We start from the raw sequence: 24,183 nt of genomic DNA, 5'->3' as shown, positions 1-24,183 counted from the left end.
AAAGCAAAAGACAGGGAACTCTAAAGGAAGCATGATTGTATTTGTCTAACGCTAGTCCCATTCCCATTCCCATTCCCTCCAGCCTCCATCCCCAATCATGGCCTACAGACAGCAATGGAAATGGGAGAACAGGGCTCTGGGGGACAAAGGGTTAATAAGGGTCTCTGAGCAGAGGGGTGAGAGTATATTTAGACTCCAGACATGCAACGCCAGCTGCACGACCATCCTGGGACCAAGCCCGTGGCAAGAGAACACAGAATCATGTGTGCGTACACGAGAGAGTTTGGCGGGTACTTGTGATTAGCACGACTGGACTCAAACTGGGAGGGGTGTGGTCTGCGATGGCACCGCCCTCCCGATGGAAGATGGGGGCCCACAAAGAAGCAGAAAGATGTGGGACTAGTGGAATGGAGTCTGATGGACAATGGAAGGGAACCAGAGACCCGTGAACAGCCGCGCCCACTGCTCTGAGAAGGGAAGCAGATCCTGGTCCTGCAGCCTCGGCAAGGAGAGAGACCGTGTTAGGTGCTTTGAAAGGGAACTTGGGTCAAGGCAGGAGAGACGATTTCAGGGATGCTTTAAAGAGAGGGGAACAGCACGAGAGAGAGTTTGGAGGCCCGGACTATACCCCAGGCCTGACCAAGGACCAGCCATCCCTGCTACGGGGCTGGGAGACCCAGCCATCCCCATCACAGAGGAGGCCAGAGAACTCGCCCAGGTGCAGTCACCCCATAGGAGGCAGGAGACCCGGCCGAGGGCTCTTTAACGGGTCCCACCTCCTTCTGCCCATAGTCGATGAGATTCTGCAGGTCCAGGTCATCCCGGTAATGCACGACGGCATTGTTGATGATCTCGCTCACCTTCCCGCGTGCCTGGGGGAGGAACGCCGAGAGGTCACCAGTGAGATTTCCCTCCTACCTAGGTGCTTGCACGCCCCTCACCATGGCAGTGTCTGAGCGCCTCCTCCCCTATGATTTAACCTGACAGCTGCCTGATGGGCAGGCGTCACCCCCAGTTTCTAGATCATATGTGGAGTCAGAGACCTGAACCCATGTTCCCTGAATTGCAGGCCAGTGGCCTCACCCCAACCCATCCTGCCCTGCCCCCTCCACTTGTTTAGGGCGAGGTGGGGACATACTGGAAACCAAAACGCTGGCCACTGACACAGACAAGGAGGTCAAGGACCAAACCCTGGGGCGGACCCACCCAGCCAGCTGTACTGTGGTGCCGACGCCCCAGCACAAGGCTGATGCGTTTGGGTCTCCAAGTCTGCTGGGGAAGCCTTGGATCAAAACACACTTTTTCATTTAAATAAGATTTAAAAGAGAGAGAACAGTCTCTGTTCATGCCCAGACATCTCGCCCCCCATTTGTGGTTCAGCCTCTTTGGCCCTCCGTCCCCACGTGGAACCACCTTTCCCCGGAGAATTGCAGCTTAGTGAGGGAAGAAATCTATTCTGTCCTCCCGGGCAGCTCCCTGCCAATCCAGGACTGGTCCTCCAGTTATGCTGGGGCATCCTTCCCCCCCTCCTCCCCCAAAAGAACAATGTTCACCCCAGCTCTCTGTTGTATTCACCTTGTCAGAGAAGACAAAGCCCAGCACTCCAGCTGCCAGCTGCAGCAGGAAGACTACGGTCAGGCAGATTGAGAACTGCAGGAGAGAGAAAAACTACCATCAACAAATTGCCACGGAAGAGGCAACAACGCACCACCTTTTACAGAGCCAGAGTTGCGCCACCATGACCCAAGCAGGGGCGCTTGAAGCTGCAAGGTCCCAGGGCAGCAGGACTCCATCACCTTATATTCCTGTAGTGCCTTTTTTACTGATTCCTATCTACTGACCACTTTACCCAGCACTGAAACGCAGCCACTCTGGGGTGGAACAGAGCAACTGCCTAACACTGCACAGAGGATTGGGACAAGAAGAGAGAAACAGTCACTTTTTGAAACTGCAGGGGACGTCAGAGAGGCAGAGTGGAGTTAATACCTCATTCTTGCAAAGTATGCTCTGGGATCACCCCAAAGTGCTCAGAGCTTGGTATCATAAGCATCTTTCCCAAATCTGGACCTTAGCGTCCAAAATGTGGGTGCCTAGCATGAACCTCCAAGCTTAATTACCAGCTTGGATCTTATCTCGCTGCCACCAGACAGGAATTACAGCACCTGCCTCGCTCTGGTCCCCCAAACTTTTCCTGGGACCCCAAGACTCAGAAGCTCTGAGTCTTACCGGCAAGGAAATAACCCACTTCCCTTCCCCTCTCTCTCCATCCAGACTTTCCTCTCTGGCTACCTGAGAGTACTGATGCAATCTCTTTACATCACAATACCAAGAAGCATGTTCCCTCTATTCCACAAAGAGACAAACCAAATACAAGGAAACAGAGATGATCCTATCTCTTCCCCCTCCCACCAACTCCCTGGTGCTGCAGAGCTTACCCTCCCAGAGAGAAAACTCAAACAAGTCTTAAAAGAAACTTTATATAAAAAGAAGGAAAAAGACTAAGAATATAAACTCTGCATCAAGTGACAATACAGGGCTATTGCAATAAGAAAATATGAACAAACAGTCTGATTCAAAAAGATATCCAATTTGAAACATTCCAGCAAGTTACACACATGTAACTACACCCAAACAACATAAAACCTATATGGTTTTTCTACCTGTACTTACAAGTTGGACTCAGAAGATTAGAAGATAGAAAGAACTTCTCATAGCTGAGAGACAGACAAAAAAGACTCAGACCCCAAAAAATCCCTCCCTGACTTTGAAAAATCCAGTTTCCTGATTGGTCCTCTGGTCAGGTGTTTGGTTCCCTTTGTTAACCCTTTACAGGTAAAAGAAACATTAACCCTTAGCTATCTATTTATGACACCTGGGTTTTACATCTCTTCTGGAAGATGGCACCTCTTGGAGCACAGCGCTCCGGTAGGACCTAGCTGGGTCACTGGTTCAGGGCTAAATCAGACAGAACCCACCTCCTGTGGATTTGCCACACTGTTCTAAAGGATTGCCCATGTCTGTGCTGGCAAACACTGAGGGTTGAGAGCTGTATGTAACTACAGGAGATCTGTACAGACTCCAGCGTCTGCTCCCCGCCCGGCTATGCAAGCAGCTCCTGCCAACAACTGACTGGATGTGTGAAGGAACGAGAAACCCTCTTTAGCCGAGACGCCTGGCTCAGTGCCATTCAAGACACTTTGGAAAGGGTCCGTTTCCTGGGGTATCTCCTGGGGTGCAGGAGTTCCCCAGCTCTGGCCCCCAGAGGGAGCCACAAGCTTTCCCGCTGTCAGCATGGCTGGGCACCAGTGGAGATTTCGCACCAATGGGTGGGAGAAGGAAATCGGAGACAGAGCAGAGACACCCTGGGTCCCATCAGTCCTGACGGTTGCCCGAGATGCCAGTCATTGGCAGGGGGACCCCAAACCCACTCCTGGCGGTTTCTGCAGGCTCAGGTAGACAGCGGGGTCCCCATGAGGCTTCCCATCTCCTGCCCTGGCTATAACCCCCATACGACTGTCCCCTTCTCCCCCCTGGCCCAGGCGTGGATCCCGCAGCCTCCCGTCCGCTCACCGTCTGCAGCAGGCAGATGTTCTCACGCAGGGAGCCGATGCAGCCACAGAAGGTGATCAGGAACATCAGGATGCCGACCACGATGAGCAGGATGGCGGGATCCACTGCAAGACAAGCCATAGCCGCCTCTGCCAGACGGGAGCAGACAGGTCAAGGGGAGAGAGGACGCGAGAGCTGTTAGTCCAGCGGCCCCACCTTGCCCGCTAAAGGAACCCAAAGGAGACGGCTCTATGGGGTGGGGCTCAGGGAAAGATCCTTTGGGTCCCCAGCCTCTCCCATTATGACCCCCTTCCCTTTCTACCCTCTTCTGCAACAGGCCCCTCCAGAACCAGCCAGCCAGCCACTAGAGACACCTTTCCCCACGGCTCTCCAGTGCTTCTGGCCCAGGGGTGAGAAGGAACAAGCTCAGATCCAGGCTGCTGTAACTCCACGCGGCCCCGAGACCAGAGGTTTATTTGGCAATGGACAATGGTCCCAGATCTGAGCAGGCCTGTGACAAGCAGGGGTGGGGGTGGGGGTGGGGACGCGTCCAAGCCCCGTTTCACTGGACAAGAGCAGCAGCTTCTCCCCTCTCACCGCAGGCGACATTTGCCGCACGCAGCGGGCTGTGCTCCCCACATAGAGACCTCACCCCCCCTTAACTGCGTTCCAGTCTCAGATCCAGGGAACGGCTCTGCTCTCTTCCTCAAACCCGTCTGCTTCCAGGGCAGCCAGTCTCCGGGGCCCTCTCCCGCCTTCCACCGGAAGGAGAGATCCCAGAGCCCCAGAACAGACCTGGGGCAAGGGGAAGGTGCCAGTCGCTCACCTGCGTGCTTCATCAGCCTGGCGTAGATGCCTACGGCCACCATCACCATCGAGATCATCTGTAGAGGCAGGACATGGAGATTCAGGACCAGCCACCTGCTCGGCACTTCAACCCACACATGCAGTGTCCCTAAATGAAGAGAGGGTACTGGGGGCCTCCAGAGGGCTCAGGCGATCGTCAATAAGATAAGAAACCCCCCCTCCCCACCCCACAGGCATGAGATCAAATCCCGGTCAGCCCAGCCAAAGCTGAAAGTTACCACCATCTGAGGGGTGCTTGGGGCCTTGCTAAGTGTTAGAATATAGAATTCAGGCCTGCATAGGCCTATACTTTAAGAACTTAGGTGTATTTTTATCACTTAGCTAGTTACAAGGGTATAAAAACAAAGAATCAAAATCTCAGTCCGCCTGTGTCTGGGCCTTCTCTCACTAGGAGAGCCTGAGGTCTGGTTCTTAGGTTAAGGCCTTTGGCTAAGCAGCAGGGGCAGCCATAAGTCGGCAAGCGAACGGTCACATCCTCCTGTCCCAAACCAGCCACACTGAAATAAGGTGGTGTTGGGCTGTTAGGAAGACGATCCTTTCCTGATAGCGCCCATCACCACCAGATAAAGATGGTTAAAGAAAACGCAGTTCGACAGCAGCCTGTCTGGCAAGAAATCACTTCTCAATGGTTGTGGTTGTGAAACCCTCATTTCTGTATTGTTTTATCTTTATGGCCCCCACTTTTCTATTGTTAATCTGTCTGGTTCTCTAATTGTTTCTGTCTGCTGTATAATTAAGACTGCTAGGTGTAAGTTAATTAGGGGAGTGGGATATAACTAGTTACAGAATTGTGTTACAATATGTTGGGATTAGTTAGTTAAATTTCAGTAAAAGGACGGGTTGAGGTCTAACAGACTATTGTAGTAAGATGAGGCCCTGAAACATAAACTCTTGTGTCAGAGGCCCAGTCTGAGGCTTGAAGCCTGAACCAAAGTACTTCCAGGCACTGCTAAGCAAAAGCTGAGCTGTGAGCCAGAGGCAGGCCCCACTCACAGAAGTCGGTGAGAAGAGGGCTGCTAGAAGCAGGTGCATCCACATGTAAGTGCTAATAAGAAGAACTTGTGCCAAGATGGCACCACAACACTCCACAGAGATAACAGGGAACAGGCAGGTGCATCTTAAAGGCAGGGTCAAAAGGACAATGTGATGGAGAGATCTGTTTGAAACAACATGATCAAAGGAGGAGACAGTCCCCAATGAGTCAAGAGGCTGTACCTCAATACGTCAGTAGGGATGAGTAACCTGTCCTGTAACTGCATAAAAATAGGGCCCGGAGTGCGCATCGTTGTCTGGCCTACAGGGCAGAGGAGAGTCCCACCACTGACTCAGCCGGTCCATTGCCAGGGGGCACAAATTCGTAGTATGTCTTGTAGAGTCTACGGGAAACTATTACCGTACTTCATTTGACAATAAACCTGGCTCGGGTTCCTTCGTAGCCTACTAGAGTCTGTGGTCTCTGGGGGCGCTCTCGGGGTTTGCGCTGTCAGCGATCTGCGTAGAGCTGGGACAGCACACAGAGGGAACATGCACGCAACCGACTGTTATCATCGAACAAGAGCAGAGCACCACACCGGTAGCTACTGACAACACTGGTGACCCCGACCGCTGATCTGCTGAGTAAGCGAGCTGTCCGCTGTAGGAATCGCGATCTAACAGGGCAGAAAATCACGAGCTAGGGAACCCCCTTAAACCCTCCCTGCAAATCCCCACAGAGTTTAAAATATATAATGGGGAAGAAACATGTCATGTAATTTGTAAGGCTAGAACTGAGACTGTAGCCTTAACATGTAAACTATTGCAAACTATAACCAGGGCTGTTGAATGAGTAAAACAGCACCCCACAATCGGTGGGACAAGGAACAGTAATAAAGAAAGAGTTAAAAGAATCAAAAGAAGTTACACAGCCCTAGAATGCTTCCACTCCCCTTGCAGGGTGGCCAGCAACCCGGAGACAACCAGCACAGGAACAGAGTAAAACACTGGAAGCAACCGCAAGGAACCGACAAAAAAAAATACAAGTGCCGTCCCCTGTTATGAATATTGGTGGTAAATACCAGGCTTCAAGTAGCTCCCCTGTGCCTGAATCACGGGGACAGCTGTGGAAAAACGTGGCCCTAGTAAAATTAAAAGATGAAACAGGGTCCATTGCAGTGCAACCACCATCTTATGATAACAGCCAGGTTCTGGTACAACCTAAACCGGGACCTGATGGGTGTCCGTCAGAACGGGAGAAGTAAGTGCACGGAAGGAGAGTAGCACCCAATACTGTCACTGAATTGGTAAATCAAATGAAGGAGAAAAATGGAACAGTTCACAGAGCACACTAGGAGACAGGAGCTGCGACTCGATCGCAGGGGAGTGAATAAAAAATAATTTCAAAGTAAACACTCAAAATTAAGTGGGTAGAATTGATGCATTAACACGTGGAGTTGCCCCAAAACAGTTAATTGCAACACAAAAGGGCACTCCCATCATCCATCTAGCATGCACACAAACGCAACAGACACTGGGGGAACAAATTCAGGTTTTACAAGAGCAGGTAACTACCTCCCCTCTCCTCTCAAAGCCAGGATAAAAAACAGGGGCACGTTTCCCAACTGTGCAGGTTCCCAAATGCTTTGACCCACGGAACCACACTTTGTGCTCATATCTGAAAATATAACCTTCTTTCTCAAATATTACATACCGGTTAAGTTTTGTCCTTTCTATGCTTTCTCAGTTTGCTAAACTTGCTGCTGCTGCCGGCTGTAGTTTCAAACACCTTGATAGAGTTAATCTCTGTTGGCTCAGGTCTCGCTACCTTCCTAGTTTGCTTTTCACCTCCCCTTTCCCCCTTCCTCTCCTCACTTCGGCTCTCTCACTTGTTTTAAAAGTTATAGTTTTTACAGAAACCTTCAAAGGATAAAGCAGTTGAAAACAGAACTAAAGACACAAAAAGAAAACAAGGTAAAAACTTTAAATAAATCCAGTAAATTAATTATTTTAACCCATCAGGAATGCAACAGCTGGAATTATTCCCAACTTTCTAGAAGATATGGTTGCCAAGCAACAGAAATGCACTCTCTGCTTCCAATCCTAACCACTAACCAATATTTAAAACATGAACTTTTCTTATTTCCATATAGCAGAGTTTGAAAATAATGTTAAATATAAAGTAATGCAAAGTTCCTCATTACCAAATTAATACATTTGGCAAATATGAATTTTTTTTTATCACTTTATGTTACAAGTTTTAAAGAAGGTCATAATTTGTTTATTCAAATGTTTAACCCTTTTTATTTTATTTTTTATTGTGTTTGCCTTATTTTGTAATAGTTATGAATAGAATTCTGGTACCATTTGTTTTTAACTGTAAGTTTGTCCTGTATGTTGTGTGTGTCACGGGACTATTTTTATTTTGTTGCAACAAAAGTCAATTTTACACCCTTTTTAAAAAATATACATATATGTGGCACCACACTATTTTACAATCGTGGTTGGGATAGAAAGTATTAACACCACCTATTTTTTGTGCAAAGATCAAAAAGGTTTCAGTTACAAATATATGTCCATATATTTATGCTTCAACAAATAATGCAATTGCCAATAAAAATAATTCTCTTTTTGAAAACGGTTTTGTTTTTTAAGTATTTGGTATTGTTATTCAAAGAAAAAAAGGTAACATCAAGGTAAAGAGAATATTAACAAAATGTCAATTTCTTGTTTGGGCTTTTTATAAACTTGTTTGTACTTTTAAATACAGCTGTAAGAATGTGACAGCAAAAATTGTATTCCTAAAGCTAATCAAATGTCAACAGGTTTTCACGTTTTCAACAGGTTTCCACCTTTGGCTCCCAAACACAACAAAGCATCACGAAAGTTTAATATCCTCAAAGTATTTGCATGGACCTGTACTGAAAATTTATTTTGGTTTAATTTTATAGTTGGTTTAATTGTATATGCTTTTCTTCTGCTAAGCTAATGGGAAGCAGTGGTTGTTCAAGTCTGTGCTTCTAAACAGTTAACAAGAGTGAAGTTGGTATCACAAGCAAATTAACTCTAAAAAGCTTGTTAAAATTATGTTACTAACTCTTTTGCTGAAACAAAGTGTTCAGCAAGGGAAAGCAATACACCTTCGCTTGGAACATCGTGAGCATCTATTGCAGCCGTTCAGCATTACGTTTACTGTGAAATATCAGTAATGCACCCCAAAGGAAAACGAATGTCTGTACAACAATTGCAAAAGTACAGCTTGTGTTATAAAAGACTCGGTCTCTACTACATTGTAAACAAACTAAGTTAAACCGTGTATTAAGCTTGGGTTACTGAAAACAAAACAAAAAACCAAATTAAAAAACCCCCCTTTATTATGTTAACTAACTAGCTGTTTAAGTTGCATCCCACAGACACCAGAAAATATCACACCCTGAAGATACCAGTTGATATCAGGATACAGTGAAGAAACCCCCAGCATCAAGAAAAGAAATACGAAGTGATTTATAAATGAGAGACTGGTCAAACACACCTCTACCTACCATACATGGATAATTAAGTTAACAATCAGCTAAAAACCACTAGCTGGACCAGGATAAGCCATCATTTAATTTCAACTTGGTTACGGTGTAAAAACAACTGTATTATTGTTGTGTTACTGTATTACCATTGTACCGTTGTATTACTGTATTGTATTATTGCGGTACAACATTTACAACGTGCATAACTTTGCTAAACTGTTTAACCAAACACACAGGTAGAAATGAAACAAATGACAGCAAACAACGTGAAGGCAAGGAAAAAACAAAGCGGTAAACAAACAAAAAGTTACATAGCAACTACAAATTGGGTCAACAAATTGCCAGTCATAATTTGGGTCGGTGACAATGCATCCTAACTGAGGCGCGTTATTTAAAACAATCTTGTTCAGGGCTGCCCAGAGGATTCAGGGGGCCTGGGGCAAAGCAATTTCGGGGGTCCCTTCCATAAAAAAAAAAGTTGCAATATTATAAAATACTAGTCACAACATATTTATATATAAAAAAGGCCTCAGTGGCAGCGTTACTACTCCAAATTTCTGTTCTACTTCTCACATATATAGCACTGTGGGGTACATTATCGCAATCCCCATCCCAGTATTTCAAAACACTTAACCTGCTACAGATGGTAACTGTAATTGCCCTAATCAAAGTGGGTTGCTATCTGCGGTGCCACAACGGCCAAACAACAACAACAGATTGGAAAAGAATTGTTCTGCTTGGATATAAAGTGTTGCTATCTGTAAACATACATACTATACATATATGTCCATATACACTACAAATATATACACTATATCCATATTACTAATTGGGAGTGCCCCTAAGACTCAATTATAAAACTGCATTCCTTCGTCGAGGGCCCGGGCCTGACATTCCCAGGCCCACAATAATAAAATCTGTCTATCAGTCGTACGAGGGGATGTGCAGAGTGAATGACAGGTGGGGCACGAGTGTATGGATGGTAAAAGGAGGTAACCATATAACAGTGTTTAGCCCACTGGGTTATCTTTAGTCCGTGCATTATGCTTTTCCGGGACGACGGGTAAACATCCTCCCCATAAAAAGACAAAAAGTGGGGGCAGGTAGTAAGATGAGGCCCTGAAACATAAACTCTTGTGTCAGAGGCCCAGTCTGAGGCCTGAAGCCTGAACCAAAGTACTTCCAGGCATTGCGAAGCAAAAGCTGGGCTGTGAGCCAGAGGCAGGCCCCACTCACAGAACTTGGTGAGAAGAGGGTTGCTAGAAGCAGGTACATCCACACGTAAGTGCGATTGCTCTTTAATATTTATCCCTCTGACATATTTATCAAGAGGGAGAGGAATTATTTAAGCTTAGTACCAATGTGGACACAAGAACAAATGGATATAAGCTGGACACTAGGAAGTTTAAACTTGAAATTAGATGAAGGTTTCTAACATTAGAGGATGAGTTCTAACAGCCTTCCAAGGGGAATGTGGATGGCAAAGCCTTACATGGCTTAAACTAGCTTATAGTTTATGGGGAGGATGTATATCCTGGTAATAGCCTAATTTTGGCAATCATTTGGAACGATCTTTGATTATCACAGAAGTATGCCCAGCGGTCTGTGATGGGATGTTAGATGGGGTGGGATCTGAGTTACTACAGAGAACTCTTTCCTGGTGCTGGCTGGTGAGTCTTGCCCACATGCTCAGGGTTTAGCTGATTGCCATATTTGAGGTCAGGAAGGAATTTTCCTCCAGGGCAGATTGGCAGAGGCCCTGGAGGTTTTTCACCTTCCTCTGCAGCATGGGGCATGGGTCACCTGCTGGAGGATTCTCTGCAGCTTGAGGTCTTCAAACTACGATTTGAAGACTTCAGTAGGTTAGGGATTTGTTACAGGAGCGGGTGGGTGAGATTCTGCGGCCTGCATTGTGCAGGAGGTCAGACTAGATGATCATAATGGTCCCTTCTGACCTTAAAGTCTATGAGTCTATAAGAGGAACTCGTGCCAAGATGACACAGAGATAACAAGGAACAGGCAGATGCACCTTAAAGGCAGAGTCGAAAGGACAGCATGATGGAGAGATCTGTTTGAAACAACATGATCAAAGGGGAGACAGCACCCCAATGAGCCAAGGGGCTGTACCTCAATACGTCAGTAGAGGTGAGTAATCTGTCCTGTAACTAAAAAAATAGGGCCCGGAGTGCGCATCTTTGTCTGGCCTAGGGGGCAGTGGAGGGTCCTGCCACTGACTGAGCCGCTCCATTGCCAGAGGGCACAAATTCATAGTACGTCTTGTAGAGTCTATAGGAAACTATCACTGTGCTTCATTTGACAATAAACCTGGCTCGGGTTCCTTTGTACCTTACTAGAGTCTGTGGTCATTGGGGCTCTCTCGGGGTTTGCTGTGTCAGCAACCTGTGCAGAACCGGGGCAGCATACAGAGGGAACACGCACGCAGCCAACTGTGATCGTCATCGAACAAGAGCAGAGCACCACACCGGAAGCTACTGACAACAAATATTACTATATAAACGGGGGTCAAACAAACAGGAAATTGGGATCATGCTTGCTGTGTGCGTGACAAGAACCGGGGAAGAGGGTGACGGGAAAGCCCTCTAACACTAAGCAGCATGGATAGGGCCCACGGACACTCTACCCACAGCTGCTATTAGTCTGCTGGGTGTCCTTGAATGAGTCACTTTATGCCTCAGTTTCCCCGGTAGGTGGACGGCAAGGGCTGGATGGACCCTACAGAACTCACTCCCCTCTCACACTGACGGGGGATCCAAGCAGGGCTGGGGGCAGTACACTGGGGAAGCGTCATCTCCTTCTCTGCAGGCAGGGACTTCACTCAGCAAGGCCATCAGCCAGCTTCTTTCACTAACTCTGGATTCCCACCTACCCATGGAATCAACACCTGGAGTGATGCTTTGCAGCCAAGCCGTGTATGTGTGGGGGGTGGGTGCCATATACTTTCCAGGTTCACATACACAGCCGCACACACCTTCCCCCTCCCACTCAGGGACACCACGCCTGGCTGGCTGAATAAAGCAGCTGCATTTCAAGCAACGCTGCTCTCCCACAGCTCTGTTCATCCTGGAACAGCCAACCGCCATAGCCAGGAGCTAGGCGGTAGGAGTGGAAGTGGATTCTCTGTTCCACAGGCAGGTCGATCCGCAGACCTTACAGCCCCCTTGCCTACTGCTCTGTAAAAGGCTTCCTGATGCTTTGCACTGGCAGACGAGTATCAATGCCCAGGGGAAAAGGTCTGATTCCTGCGTCTAACCAGACTCCTAGCGAGGCAGGAGCAAACCCAGTGGGGAAGCTGGCGCCAGCCACGGGAGGGAAAGGGAAAGCGGGCAGCAGGCAGGTGGCTTGCCGCTGAGCTCCATCACTAAATGCCACTGCAAAAGGAGGCTTAGAACCAAGCCTGGCCCCCTCCAGTCCCTGGGGGAGGAGCCTTGTTAAAACCGGTTACCAAGAGGCCTTCACTAGCACTAGCCTGCTTTTTGTCGATGGAGGAAACTGAGGCTCAGAGGTGAAGCTGCTGGCCCGTGACCGATGCTGCGAATAGAGCCCAGTGCTCAGTCCACCAGACCGCGCAGCCTCTGCTAGCCACTTCCTTCACTTGGGCCTCGCATGGTAAGTCCACACTGCCGTTAAAAACCCATGGCCAGCTGGCTTGGACTAAGGCGTTGTTTAGCCATCTGGGTTTGGTCCAGAGTCTGGGCTCTAGGATCCTGCAAGGTGGAACAGTTGAGCCTCCACACAGCAACTCAACTGCCCCTTAGCCTGGATCAGCTGGCACAGGGCAGACCTACCCCCTGCCGGCTGGAAGGTAACAGAGTCCCTCAAGGCTTCCTCTCAGGCTGGATTCTCTGGATTGGCCTCTCATTACAGGAGGCATCAATGACAGGGCCAAGTTCCAGGGTTAGATTCCTTCTTTCCTAACCCTGACCAGACCAGGCCAGGGAGAGGGACGCCCCCCTCCCAGAGGGCATCGCCACCTCTGCTGGGCACTGTGAATCCTGAACACCCGCTGGGATGAAACGGGATCGGACTTTAACAGCAGCATCTCGACTGACTTCGTCTCTGTTCTCCAGAAGGATGGTTATCACCATCTGAGACACCATCAAAGAAACCTTCTAACAAGGGAAGTTTCCATCAAACTCTCGGCAGCTCAAGGGAAAGGGAACAAGGGAGGCTGTTAAAATGAAGCCTGACTCAATACTTTACATTTCAAAAGCTTTAGCTGGTTTTCCTTCTTTTCTTTACCTTTCCTAAATCCAATGTTTTTTACATGGTGCGTTTGCCATGGCGCTAAGCCGGCTGAGGGCTTAGCATAGCGAGCCTTGTTTAACACTGTTCAGTGATGGACAGCGACTGGGTTAGGACAACCCCTTTATTCCCTCTAAATTAATACAACACCCCTCCAGGGCCTTTTGCACTGCTCCCAAGAGCCACGCGTCGCTGCAGGGCCTGCGCCGACCACAGCTGTCCTTTCCCGGAGCCCGGACGGTGAAGACAGATGGAGGCTCGTGAATTCAGGCAGTTTCTCTTGTGTTTGTGGGCCCTGCATCTCTGCCCCGATAAGACATGCCGCTCGCTGTTCCCTGGCAGCTCCGAACCCAGGGACTGGGAGCAGGATGGCTTACACACAAGTCTATCAGGACCACAAAGGCGGCCCTGGCTGGGGAAGGAGAGTCAAGCCAGAGGCTCTCCCCACTATGGCTTCCAGCCTTCCCCCTTCACACAGCAGCTTATGCACATCCCCTCCTGTCTGTTCTCCCAGACAGAAAGCAACTTGGTCTCCCTGGAGGACAGGGCCACTCCTACGCAGGCAGGGAGGCCTCTTATCCCGCAGAGCAGGTGCAGGGGAAGCGGCACATCCCTTGCCCAGCTAACGGGTCTCATTCTGACTTGGAGGGGCCAGGTGCAGTCCAGTCTCCACTGCCCCCTCGTGGCTGAAAGCAGAGCACAGCTGCCCCCTCTGTGCCCTGGCTTGGATAAGGGGTGCAAGGAGAGCCCCCCCAGCAGCTAACCACCCATTATAATCCCCTCATGCGGAGCGCACTAGCCAGGCTCACTGAGCCGAGACACGAGAGATGCCAGGCGCACAGAGCCGATGCTTGGAAATGGAGGCACTTGTCCTTCATGCATCACAAGCAAGGGATGGGAGACGTGCCTCGCTCTGCCCAGCCGTGGCCGCCATGGGGAGAGGGGAAGATGGACACTCTGCGGCGACTCAGGCTTCCCCCAAGGACCTCGGCACAGGGGACCTCTCCTGACGGAAAGGAGGCTGTGAGCAGGGGTCGGAGGCGACGTGACGGCTGTTCAGCCTGAAGGAGCCCTGGGCACCAGCCTCAGAAACAGAGACTGCCACAAGACGGCTGACAGGGAGGCGCCCACTCTTGGGAGGAGTTGGTGAGGGAGGCAGGGAGCTGACCCCCCGCCCCACAGCTATAGCACCGGGGGCTGGAAAAGGGGAGAAATCTCCCAGGCTGTCCAGTCAGCCCCGCAACCTGAAGCAGTTCTCCCAAATAGCATAGGGCCAGGCCGTGCCCTGCACAGTGACCCATTCCCCAGGCCATCCAGGGATGGGAGAGCCACACGCCCACCACCCCAGCAGGGACCAGCCATTCACTCGAACAGGCCGATGCCCGCACTGGCCTGGCACACCCAGATGATGCAGAGAGGACGTTCTCCCTGACCCCACGGCACCCAAGTTCATGGCCCGTGCACCCACTGGGCCTTGCACAAAATGCCACCTTAGCCTGTACGTGGAGGGGCAGAGGGAAATCGCAGCTTCTGTGGCTTCTCCTTCTGCTGGGGAACTGCTCAGCACCAGGGGGGTGTTTGCTTCCCTCCAGAAATGGAGTCAGTCCACCTCCTTCCAGCACCTCTCACCCCCACCCAAAGACTCTGCGGGGTTTGGAAAACCACCAGAGCCAGACATGGGACACATCACGTCTCCTCTGCCTCACTAGCCTGGATGCAGGAGGCTCCTGCTAGCCCAGGCAGGAGTCGAGGCCTTAGGGCAGAGAGGAGGGGAGACCTACGTCGTAACAGCAGCTCCTGTGGCCCCCCACCAGGCCCAGGCACCTGCATCCCTTCGCTGGGGCCATTTTAGTGGCTAGAGCAAACCAGTTGATGGAAAATTGCTCGCCACTCCTGAAATCATGAGGTTACCCTCTGCCCCACCTGCTGAAGCAGTGACCATCCCTCCCTCTGGGGCTGGTCACATCTCTGCCCCATCTACCCACCCACCCACAGCTGTGGCCTCTCCCCATCCTCCACTTACCTGGGCTCACTTCACCTACATGGCTGGAGGGGCAGCAGCCCCTTCTTTCCTGCAGGAGATGCTGGGCGCATCACCAAACCGCCCAAGTCCCTAGCAGAGGGCTCCTGGCGGCCATAACAATCCCACCCAGCCCTGGCAGGGTGCAGAGCCAGTCTGCTGCCACTGCATAGCAATGGCTCCTCTGCCTTGTATCTGGGCTGGGGAGCGGCAGTCTCAGAGCAGGCATCCCTGGCTCCTTGTCCAGTTGGTCCACAGCAGGCCCATCCCCAGGCACACAGAGGAGAGTTCACTCTCTGGTTTATACTGTGCTGTCAGCATTTCACCAGAGGCTGGGCTGGGCCCAAGGCCAGAGCTGCTCTGTGCATCACATAGGGTATGTCTACACTATGAAATTAGGTCAACTTTATAGAAGTTGATTTTTTAGAAATTGATTTTATACAGTCAATTGTGGTGTCCCCACTTGAGACCATTAAGTCGGCAGATTGCGTCCACAGCACCGAGGCTAGTGTCGACTTTCGGAGCATTGCACTGTGGGTAGCTGTCCCACAGTTCCCACCGCCCATTGGAATTCTGGGTTGAGCTCCCATTGCCTGATGGGGCAAAAACGTTGTCGCGGGTTTCTGGGTACATGTCATCAGTCCCCCCCGCCAATGAAAGCGATGATAAACTGTTTCTCGCCTTTCTTCCTGGGTTATCCATGCAGATGCCATACCACGGCAAGCATGGAGACTGCTCAGCTCACCATCACTGTACATCTCCTGTGCTGGCAGATGTGGGACTGCGTTGCTAGACAGCAGCAGCTCATTGCCTTTTGGCAGCAGATGGTGCATTATGACTGGTAGCCGTCGTCGTCGTCTCCTGGGTGCTCTTTTAGAAGAATTCAGTGAGGTTGGTCAGGGGCGCCTGGACACAATGGGAGACGACAATGGCCAGCAGTCGTACTTCACCGTCTTCTGGTAAGCAGCCAGGAAATGACGATGGCCAGCAGTCGCACTGCACTGTCTGCTGCCAGCCTAAGATGTACAAGAGAGATGGAGTGGATCAAAACAATAAAGAGACCAGATTTGTTTTGTATTCATTTGTCTCGAGCCCCCCCACCCCCATGAATAATGGGGGGAGGGATAGCTCAATGGTTTGAGCTCTGGGCTGCTAAACCCAGTGTTGTGAGTTCAATCCTTGAAGGGGCCAGTCTGTGTGACAACCCTGTAAGCCATGTCGTCAGTTGCCCCTCCCTCCATCAGAGCAACAGCAGACAATTGTTTTGCGCCTTTTTTCAGTGCAGACACCATAGCACAGCAAGCATGGCGCCTGCTCAGGTCACCGCCGCAATTATGAGCACTGTAAACACCACGCACTTTATCCTGCAGTATATGCAGAACCAGAACCTGCAAAAGCAAAACCAGGAGAGGCAGCGCGGTGACGAGTGTGATGAGGACATGGACACAGACTTCTCTCAAAGTACGGGCCCCGGCAACGTGCACATCATGGTGTTAATGGGGCAGGTTCACGCTATGGAATGCGGAAAACAAGCACAGACTGGTGGGACCGCATAGTGTTGCGGGTCTGGGACGATTCACAGTGGCTGCAAAACTTTCGTATGCGTAAGGGCACTTTCATGGAATTTTGTGACTTGCTTTCCCCTGGCCTGAAGCATAAGAATACCAAGATGAGGGCAGTCCTCACAGTTCACAAGTGAGTGGAGATTGCAAGCTTCCAGAGGGCTATGCTAGACAGCTACCAGTCAGTCAGGAATCAATTTAGAGTGGGTAAATCTACTGTGCGGGCTGCTGTGATCCAAGCAGCCAATGCAATCAAAGAGCTGCTGTTATCAAGGGTAGTGACTCTGGGAAATGTGCAGGTCATAATGGACGACTTTGTTGCAATGGGATTCCCTAAGGGTGGTGGGGTGATAGAACCCATATCCCTATCTTGTCAGCAGAGCCCCACGCCAGCAAGTACATAAACCACAAGGGGTAGTTTTCCATGGTGCTTCAATCACTGGTGGATCACAAGGGACGTTTCACCAACATCAACGTGGGATGGCCAGGAAAGGTACACGACGCTCACATCTTCAGGAACTCTGGTCTGTTTCAAAAGCTGCAGCAAGGGACTTTCTTCCCAGACCAGAAAAGTAACCATTGTTATGTTGAAATGCCTGTAGTTATCCTTGGGGACCCAGCCTACCCCTTGATGCCATGGCTCATGAAGCCATACACAGGCAGCCTGGACAGCAGTCAGGAGCTGTTCAACTCTAGGTTGAGCAAGTGCAGAATGGTGGTAGAATGTACATTTGGACATTTAAAAGCGCGCTGGCATAGTTTACTGACTTAGATAGATCTCAGTGAAACCAATATTCCCATTGTTATTACCGCTTGCTGTGCACTCCGCAATATCTGTGAGAGTAAGGGGGAGACGTTTATAGTAGGGTGGGAGGTTGAGACAAATCGCCTGGCTGCTGATTACACGCGGCCAGACACCAGGGCAGTTAGAAGAGCACAGCAGGACTCACTGCGCATCAGAGAAGCTTTGAAAACCAGTTTCATGACTGGCCAGGCTACGGTGTGAAAGTTCTGTTTGTTTATCCTTGATGAACTCCCCCTCCACTGCACCTTGGTTCACTCTACTTCCCTGTAAGCTAAACACCCTCCCCTCCTTCTTTTGCTCATCACCTGCAGAGACAATGAAGTCATTATTGTTTCACATTCATGCATTCTTTATTAATTCATCACACAAACAGGGGGATGACTGCCAAGGTAGCCCAGGAGGGGTTGGGGAGGAGGGAAGGACAAGGCCACATTGCACTTTAAAACCTATTGAATGCCAGCTTTCTGTTGCTTGGGCAGTCCTTTGGGGTGGAGTGGCTGGATAGCCGGAGGCCCCCCCACCGTGTTCCTGGGCTTCTGGGTGAGGAGGCAGTGGAACTTGGAGAGGAAGGTGGTTGGTTACACAGGGGCTGTACCGGTGGTCTGGGCTCGAGCTGCCTTTCCTGAACCTCAACCATACGCTGGAGCATATGAGTTTGATGCTCCAGTAGCCTCAGCATTGCCTCTTGCCTTCTGTCACCAAGCCGACACCACCTATCCTCTTCAGCCCACCACCTGTCCTCGCGTTCATATTGTGCTTTCCTGGACTCTGACATTGTCTGCCTCCAAGCATTCTGCTGGGCTCTTTCAGTGTGAGAAGACTGCATGAGCTCAGAGAACATTTCATCGCAAATGCGTTTTGCCTTCTAATCTTCGCTAGCCTCTGGGAAGAAGATAGTGTGAGCGTTGAAACATTTGCAGCTGGTGGAGAAAAAAAAAAAAAAGGGAGAGTGGTAGTTAAAAAGACATTTTAGAGAACAATGGGTAGACACTTTCATGGTAAACCTTGCTGTTAATATTACATAGCACATGTGCTTTCAGTACAAGGTCGCTTTTTGCCTCTTACTGAGAGTATTCTTGTTTGGTGTGAGAGATCTTTTACGCAGGGCCAGGCAACAGAATTTGGCTTGCAGGCAGCCAAGACAAGACACAGTCTTCTGGTTTCTTTAACCTTCATAACCTGTGGGAATGGTTTCCACATACCAAGCAGCCGTTGGCCATTTAAAAGGAGGAGGGGCTGCGGTTTTCAGGTTAATGTGCAGCACAAACTCAACTAAGCCCCCTTCCCTCCCCCACGCCCAATTCTCTGGGATGATTGCTTCACTCCTCCCACCACGTGGCTAACAGCAGGGAACATCTCTGTTCAGCCACAGGCAACAGCCCAGCAGGAGTGGGCAACTCTGAATGTCCCCTTAATAAAAATCACCTTGTTTCAACCAGGTGACCATGAATGATATCACTCTCCTGAGGATAACAGTGAGATAAAGAAAAGATGCTGTTTGAATGCCAGCAAACACCGGGACCATATGCTGCCATGCTTTGTTATGCAATGATTCCAGACTACATGCTACTGGCCTGGCGTGGTAAAGTGTCCTACCATGGAGGACAGAATAAAACAGCACTCCTCAGAAACCTTTTGCAAAGGCTTTGGGAGTACATCCAGGAGAGCTTTATGGAGATGTCCATGGAGGATTTCTGCTCCATCCCCAGACAAGTTAGCAGACTTTTCCAGTAGCTGTACTGGCCACGAATGCCAGGGCAAATTAATCATTAAACACGCTTGCTTTTAAACCATGTATAATATTTACAAAAGTACACTCACCAGAGATCCCTTCTCCGCCTGGCAGGTCCAGGAGGCAGCCTTGGGTGGGTTCAGGGGGTACCTACTCCAGGCCCAGGGGAGAAACTTTCCCGGCTGTCGGGGAAAATGGTTTCTCCGCTTCCTTGCTGTGAGTAATCTTCCTCATCCCCAAAACCTGCTTCCATGTTGCGTGCTACTCCACTGACGGAGTCAAAGCACAGGAGTGGGGTAGTGGTGGCTGCACCCCCTAGCATGCCACGCAGCTCAGCGTAGAAGTGGCATGTATGGGATCTGACTTGGAGCGGCCATTTGCCTCTCTGATTTTTTGGTAGGCTTGCCTCAGCTCCTTAAGTTTCAAGTGGCACTGCTGAGAGTCCCTGTCCTTCATGCCTTTGGAGATTTTTTCAAATGTTTGGGCATTTTGTCTTTTGGAACGGAGTTCTGATAGTACGGATTCGTCTCCCCATACAGTGATCAGATCCCGTACCTCCCATTTGGTCCATGCAGGGGCTCTTTTGTGATCCTAGGACTCCATCATGGTCACCTCTGCTGATAAGATCTGCACTCACCTGCACCTTGCCACGCTGGCCAAACAGGAAATGAGATTCAAAAGTTTGCGGGCCTTTTTCTGTCTACCAGGCCAGTGCATCTGAGTTGAGAGCGCTGTCCAGAGCTGTCACAATGAAGCACTCTGGGATAGCTCCCGGAGGCCAATACTGTCAAATTGCATCCATACTACCCCAAATTCGACCCGGCAAGGTTGATTTCAGCGCTAATCCCCTTGTTGGGGGAAAAGTACAGAAATTGATTTTAACAGCCCTTTAAGTCAAAAATAACGGCTTCATCGTGTGGACAGGTGCAGGGTTAAATCGATCTAACGCTGCTAAATTCAACGTAAACTCATAGCATAGACCAGGGCTCAGACACCTCCCGGCCACCTGAGCCCTGGTAAATAGCCAACCCAGCCCTCGGGCACATGGGACAGGGGGCTAGATGAAGCCCGAGAGCTCACTGCCCGGCCTTATACTGAAACCAGCAGTAACGCCAGGCAGCCCGGCTGAACGGGCAGGAGCCAAGCACCGAGGCCCTTGGGCAGTTGCGTGCAAGTGGGACAGCTTTCCTGGGAAGCCTAAGGTGGAGTTAGGAGACTAACAGGTCCTGGGGGTTTAAAGCACCCTAGAAGGAACCCCCACCTCACCCCAGGGGCTACGCTTTGCTGCTGCTTCTGAGAGCAACACGGAAGTAAAAACAGCCTTCAGTGTTTACATTTCAAACAGGACAGCCTCATGTTAAACCTTAATCTAGGTGTTTTAAACACCCTTTATTATCTGAGCACCATCTACACACTCAGCCCCATATCACGATGGACAGGGTCGCTGCCTGGAGGAGCGCAGACTTTAAAAAAAATCCTACCACCCCCCAGCTCTGCCATTGAGCCTCTGTGCAACCACAGGTGTAACACAACCCTGCTCCACGCCTCCATTTCCCCTCCCACACTTCTCCTGTCGTGTCCATTTAGCTTGCAAGCTCTTCAGCACAAAGGCCATCGCCTACTGTAACACGACCTCGATCTTGGTTGGGGCCACTAGGCAATTAGGAAAATAAGAAATATACACACACACTTTTACAGAGTCTAAATTTTGACTTAAGTCTGATCTGAAGTGCAGCTACAAGCAGAAGAGAAAAGGGACCTTTTTCACACAGCCTCTCAGCTGTATTGGTTTTCATACATGTATTTATCCCTGTCAGCCCTGCAGAACCCAGACAGCTAGAGGAGGAAATCTGCTCTGCTTCCTACCCCAGTAAGTTTTCCCTGCTTGCGCCCCTATGGCCTGTACAACTGGAACACACACAGTTTAGATCAAGCTCTCTGCTCCTTGCAATTGCCACGCAAACCCCACCTGCTCGGTAAGGCGGCACCGGAGTCTGTGCTACACTAGACAGATTTTTGCACGACTTTCTCAGCATTGTTCCCACTGGTTCAGCTCCACCTGAATTAGTGTTAGCGTTATCCACACCTACTCAATGCGGTGGTCTGCTCCCCTCTGCTGATGGCTGGGCAATATATAGACACTGACGAGCCTGTCACAGCCTTAGCTTACACACCTGAGGTCCGTTAGGCCCAGGCTTTTAGATCCAGAGTCTTCGGTCTGATCTCTGGTGCCAATGACCTACCCAGCAACGGCGTAGCTGGGCTGCCAGGACAGCAGTCAGAGCTGGCTTCGCACAGCACATGTTCGTTTAGCACTAGGATGCAATGCAGTACATTGGGCTATTAAATAGAAGTGAATAATCAAATCGATTGAAGCATTAGCTAGGTTCAGACGGCAGGTTACTTGGGATCATGTGCGAGGCAAAGAGAACGGCTGGGTTTTCACATGACAGGGGAGGCAACGGGGGGAAAAGAATCAGTTGAAGACCTCCAAGTAGAAGCAATTTCCTAATAGAAAGAAAAAAAAATGCAGAGCCCCACAGTGCCATCTTTTCTTGATCATTAGAGCCCTTTACACAGACCCACAGATGCTGAGAGCTCCCCATGCCTCCAGACTGCCAGTCATTTCACACGCAAGTCACACTGTGGGCTGTATCTGCGCCAGGCCGTTCCCCTCCCTAAAAATCCCCTAGTGCCTTCATCTGCATCAGCATCCACCGGCGCTTCAGCAGCTAACCCTGCAGAGAGCAGGCCTGGGGCACATGGGGGTTAAAATGCCGGGGAAGGCTGTCTTGCGCCTACCCCGTACCAGACGCCTCCTGTAGCAGTGGAGCTATCTGAACCCAGGTCAGAAGAAATCCCAACTCCACTGGAGTGATGCAAAGTTACGTCAGGGACAAGTGACATTTAAATGTATGTAAATGACTCAGCCCTCGCCCCAGCCATTCACGTACTGAGTTCTGGATAACTGCACACGGTGCCTGCTTTAATGCTCCAATACAGACATGGCTGAGTGATGGATCATGGGCTCAGCTACCCAGTCTGAACTGCAGATGCTTCTGCCAGCCTGCTGCGGTGCGACCGTGCCCGGGCGCCCTTTATCTTCCGTTCTCTTTCCTCGCCCACTACCTCCAGCCAAACTCACTGACAAAGCAACACGGCTCGGAGCCCCTGATGGCCCTTGCTGATTTCGGTGCAGGAACCCATGTACGTCTCCAGCCCCAGATGGCCCCATAGGCCACGAGAGGGATAAACCAGAGACCCCAGGTGCTGGCACAAGAGTCATAGGGCGGATCACACCCAGGGCCAGTGAAGTGAATGGAGCTTGTGGCAGCAACTCAGAGGCACTTCACGAACTCTCCTAGGGGTGACAAGCGAGGTGGGATGCATAGGCAGCTAGTGACACAGTCCCCTCCGCTTCCCCCCAGGGCCACCCAGAGGGGGGGCAAGTGGTGCAATTTGCCCCAGGCCCCCCAGGGGCCCCACGAGCCCTGGCCTGGCGGCGGTCCGGGTCTTCGGCGGCATTTCTGCAGCAGGGGGCCCTTCAGTGCTGCTGAAGACACGGAACGACTAAAGGGTCCTCCGCCGAAGACCTGGACTGCCACTGGGTTAGTATAAGCATTGCAGCTCCCCCGCTTTGCCCCAGGCCCCCTGAATCCTCTGGGTGATCCTGCTTCCTCCAAAGTCAGCAGGGTCTGACACCCAGGTGCACTGCACGCACCAACAGGCTCCCAGCTCAGAAGCAGCGACGGCCCGACTGCATCCTTGGAGACCATGGGATGGGGCCCTGCTCCCCTTGGGAGACCTCCAAAGGGGCACAGTCTGCCCCCCAAGGCACAGCAGCCCGAGGCTGGAGTCTCTTGGCCAAAGAGGAGCAGGCAGGAGAGAAACACAAGAGCTGAAAAGGAAACTGGCCCACACGGCTTGAGTTTAGAGCTGTCCCCGCTCTAGTGGCTGAAAGGAGCCGGTACCTGTTGCGAGAGCGTGTGCGGGGGCAGGCAGGGCCCTATCCCCAACAGGACTTGACCGCTTCCCTAGGGGATGGAGCTATAAGCATCTCCAATCCAAGCAGGGAGCTTGGAAAGGCCGGAAGAACAGCCAGGGTGAGGCCAGGACAGCATCCGAGCTGCAGCAGGAATTCCAGCTGCAGTTTCATTTCATCCTGTATGAACCAAGATTCTTTTTCCGGTGCCAATCTCTCTTCGTCCCATTCAGAAGAATTTTACCCCCCAGGGCGTTGCGTTTTACGCTACGTGCTCCCTGGCTCACTAGTGCTGGCACGCTGCACACCCGCCTCACGCTCACAGCACGTCCAGGATTCAACGCTCTCGGACCAAAGAAACCCTGGCACCGCCTGAGGGCCCAGCACCTCTGTGGGGCACCCTTCCCCTCCCCCATTGCACCCGTGAACACCACAACCCAGCTCCAGTACCTGGGTGCAGGCCGCTGCAGCTGCCGGGGAATATCAGGCAGCCCCGACACAGAGAGCGTTTATAAACCAGAGAGAAGACGAAAACACAAGGAACTAGTCTGGAGGTGGTGGAGGGGAAGCAGCAGGCAAACACACATGCCAGGGTTCTTCAGAAGGCAGCCAGAGCGATTCAGCCTGCACAATGGCTCTCAGAAGAGGAAAGATCTGTGCTGGGGAGAGACATCCAACAGCAGTCTTCGCTCAGCAGGAGAAAGATCATTGTGGCGTTAGCGCTCGGGGCAGTCCACGCTTTCAATTTTAAAGTGACACTGCCTAAATACAAGTCCTTTCACAGAGTGTCCTTCCCTTGGTTAGATTATTAAAACAACATTTTAGCAAAGCCTGATTTACTTTGCTAGGGGCGTTTCATGCCATATTTAGCATTAAACTAGAGCAAACTAGTCATTTGCATTGTATAGAC

At 50.6% G+C, this 24,183-nt stretch overlaps 1 protein-coding gene across 1 annotated transcript in view; it reads right to left on the bottom strand.

The window, feature by feature from the left end:
* The window catches only part of TSPAN33 (tetraspanin 33), a 39,259-nt gene that overhangs the window by 6,153 nt on the left and 8,923 nt on the right, over positions 1-24,183 (bottom strand). Inside the window, exons 2-5 of the mRNA XM_032780944.2 lie at positions 4,376-4,433; positions 3,571-3,698; positions 1,576-1,650; positions 777-872 (exon numbers count right to left, since the gene is read on the bottom strand). Of these exons, the coding sequence (XP_032636835.1) occupies positions 777-872; positions 1,576-1,650; positions 3,571-3,698; positions 4,376-4,433 (357 nt within the window). The remainder of the gene's footprint in view (positions 1-776; positions 873-1,575; positions 1,651-3,570; positions 3,699-4,375; positions 4,434-24,183) is intronic.

The sequence above is a fragment of the Chelonoidis abingdonii genome, chromosome 1 (assembly GCF_003597395.2).
Source record: "Chelonoidis abingdonii isolate Lonesome George chromosome 1, CheloAbing_2.0, whole genome shotgun sequence".
Lineage (NCBI taxonomy): Eukaryota > Metazoa > Chordata > Testudines > Testudinidae > Chelonoidis > Chelonoidis abingdonii.
Note: the sequence above shows the minus strand (reverse complement) of the source record. Positions and strands in the feature narration are given on the sequence as shown.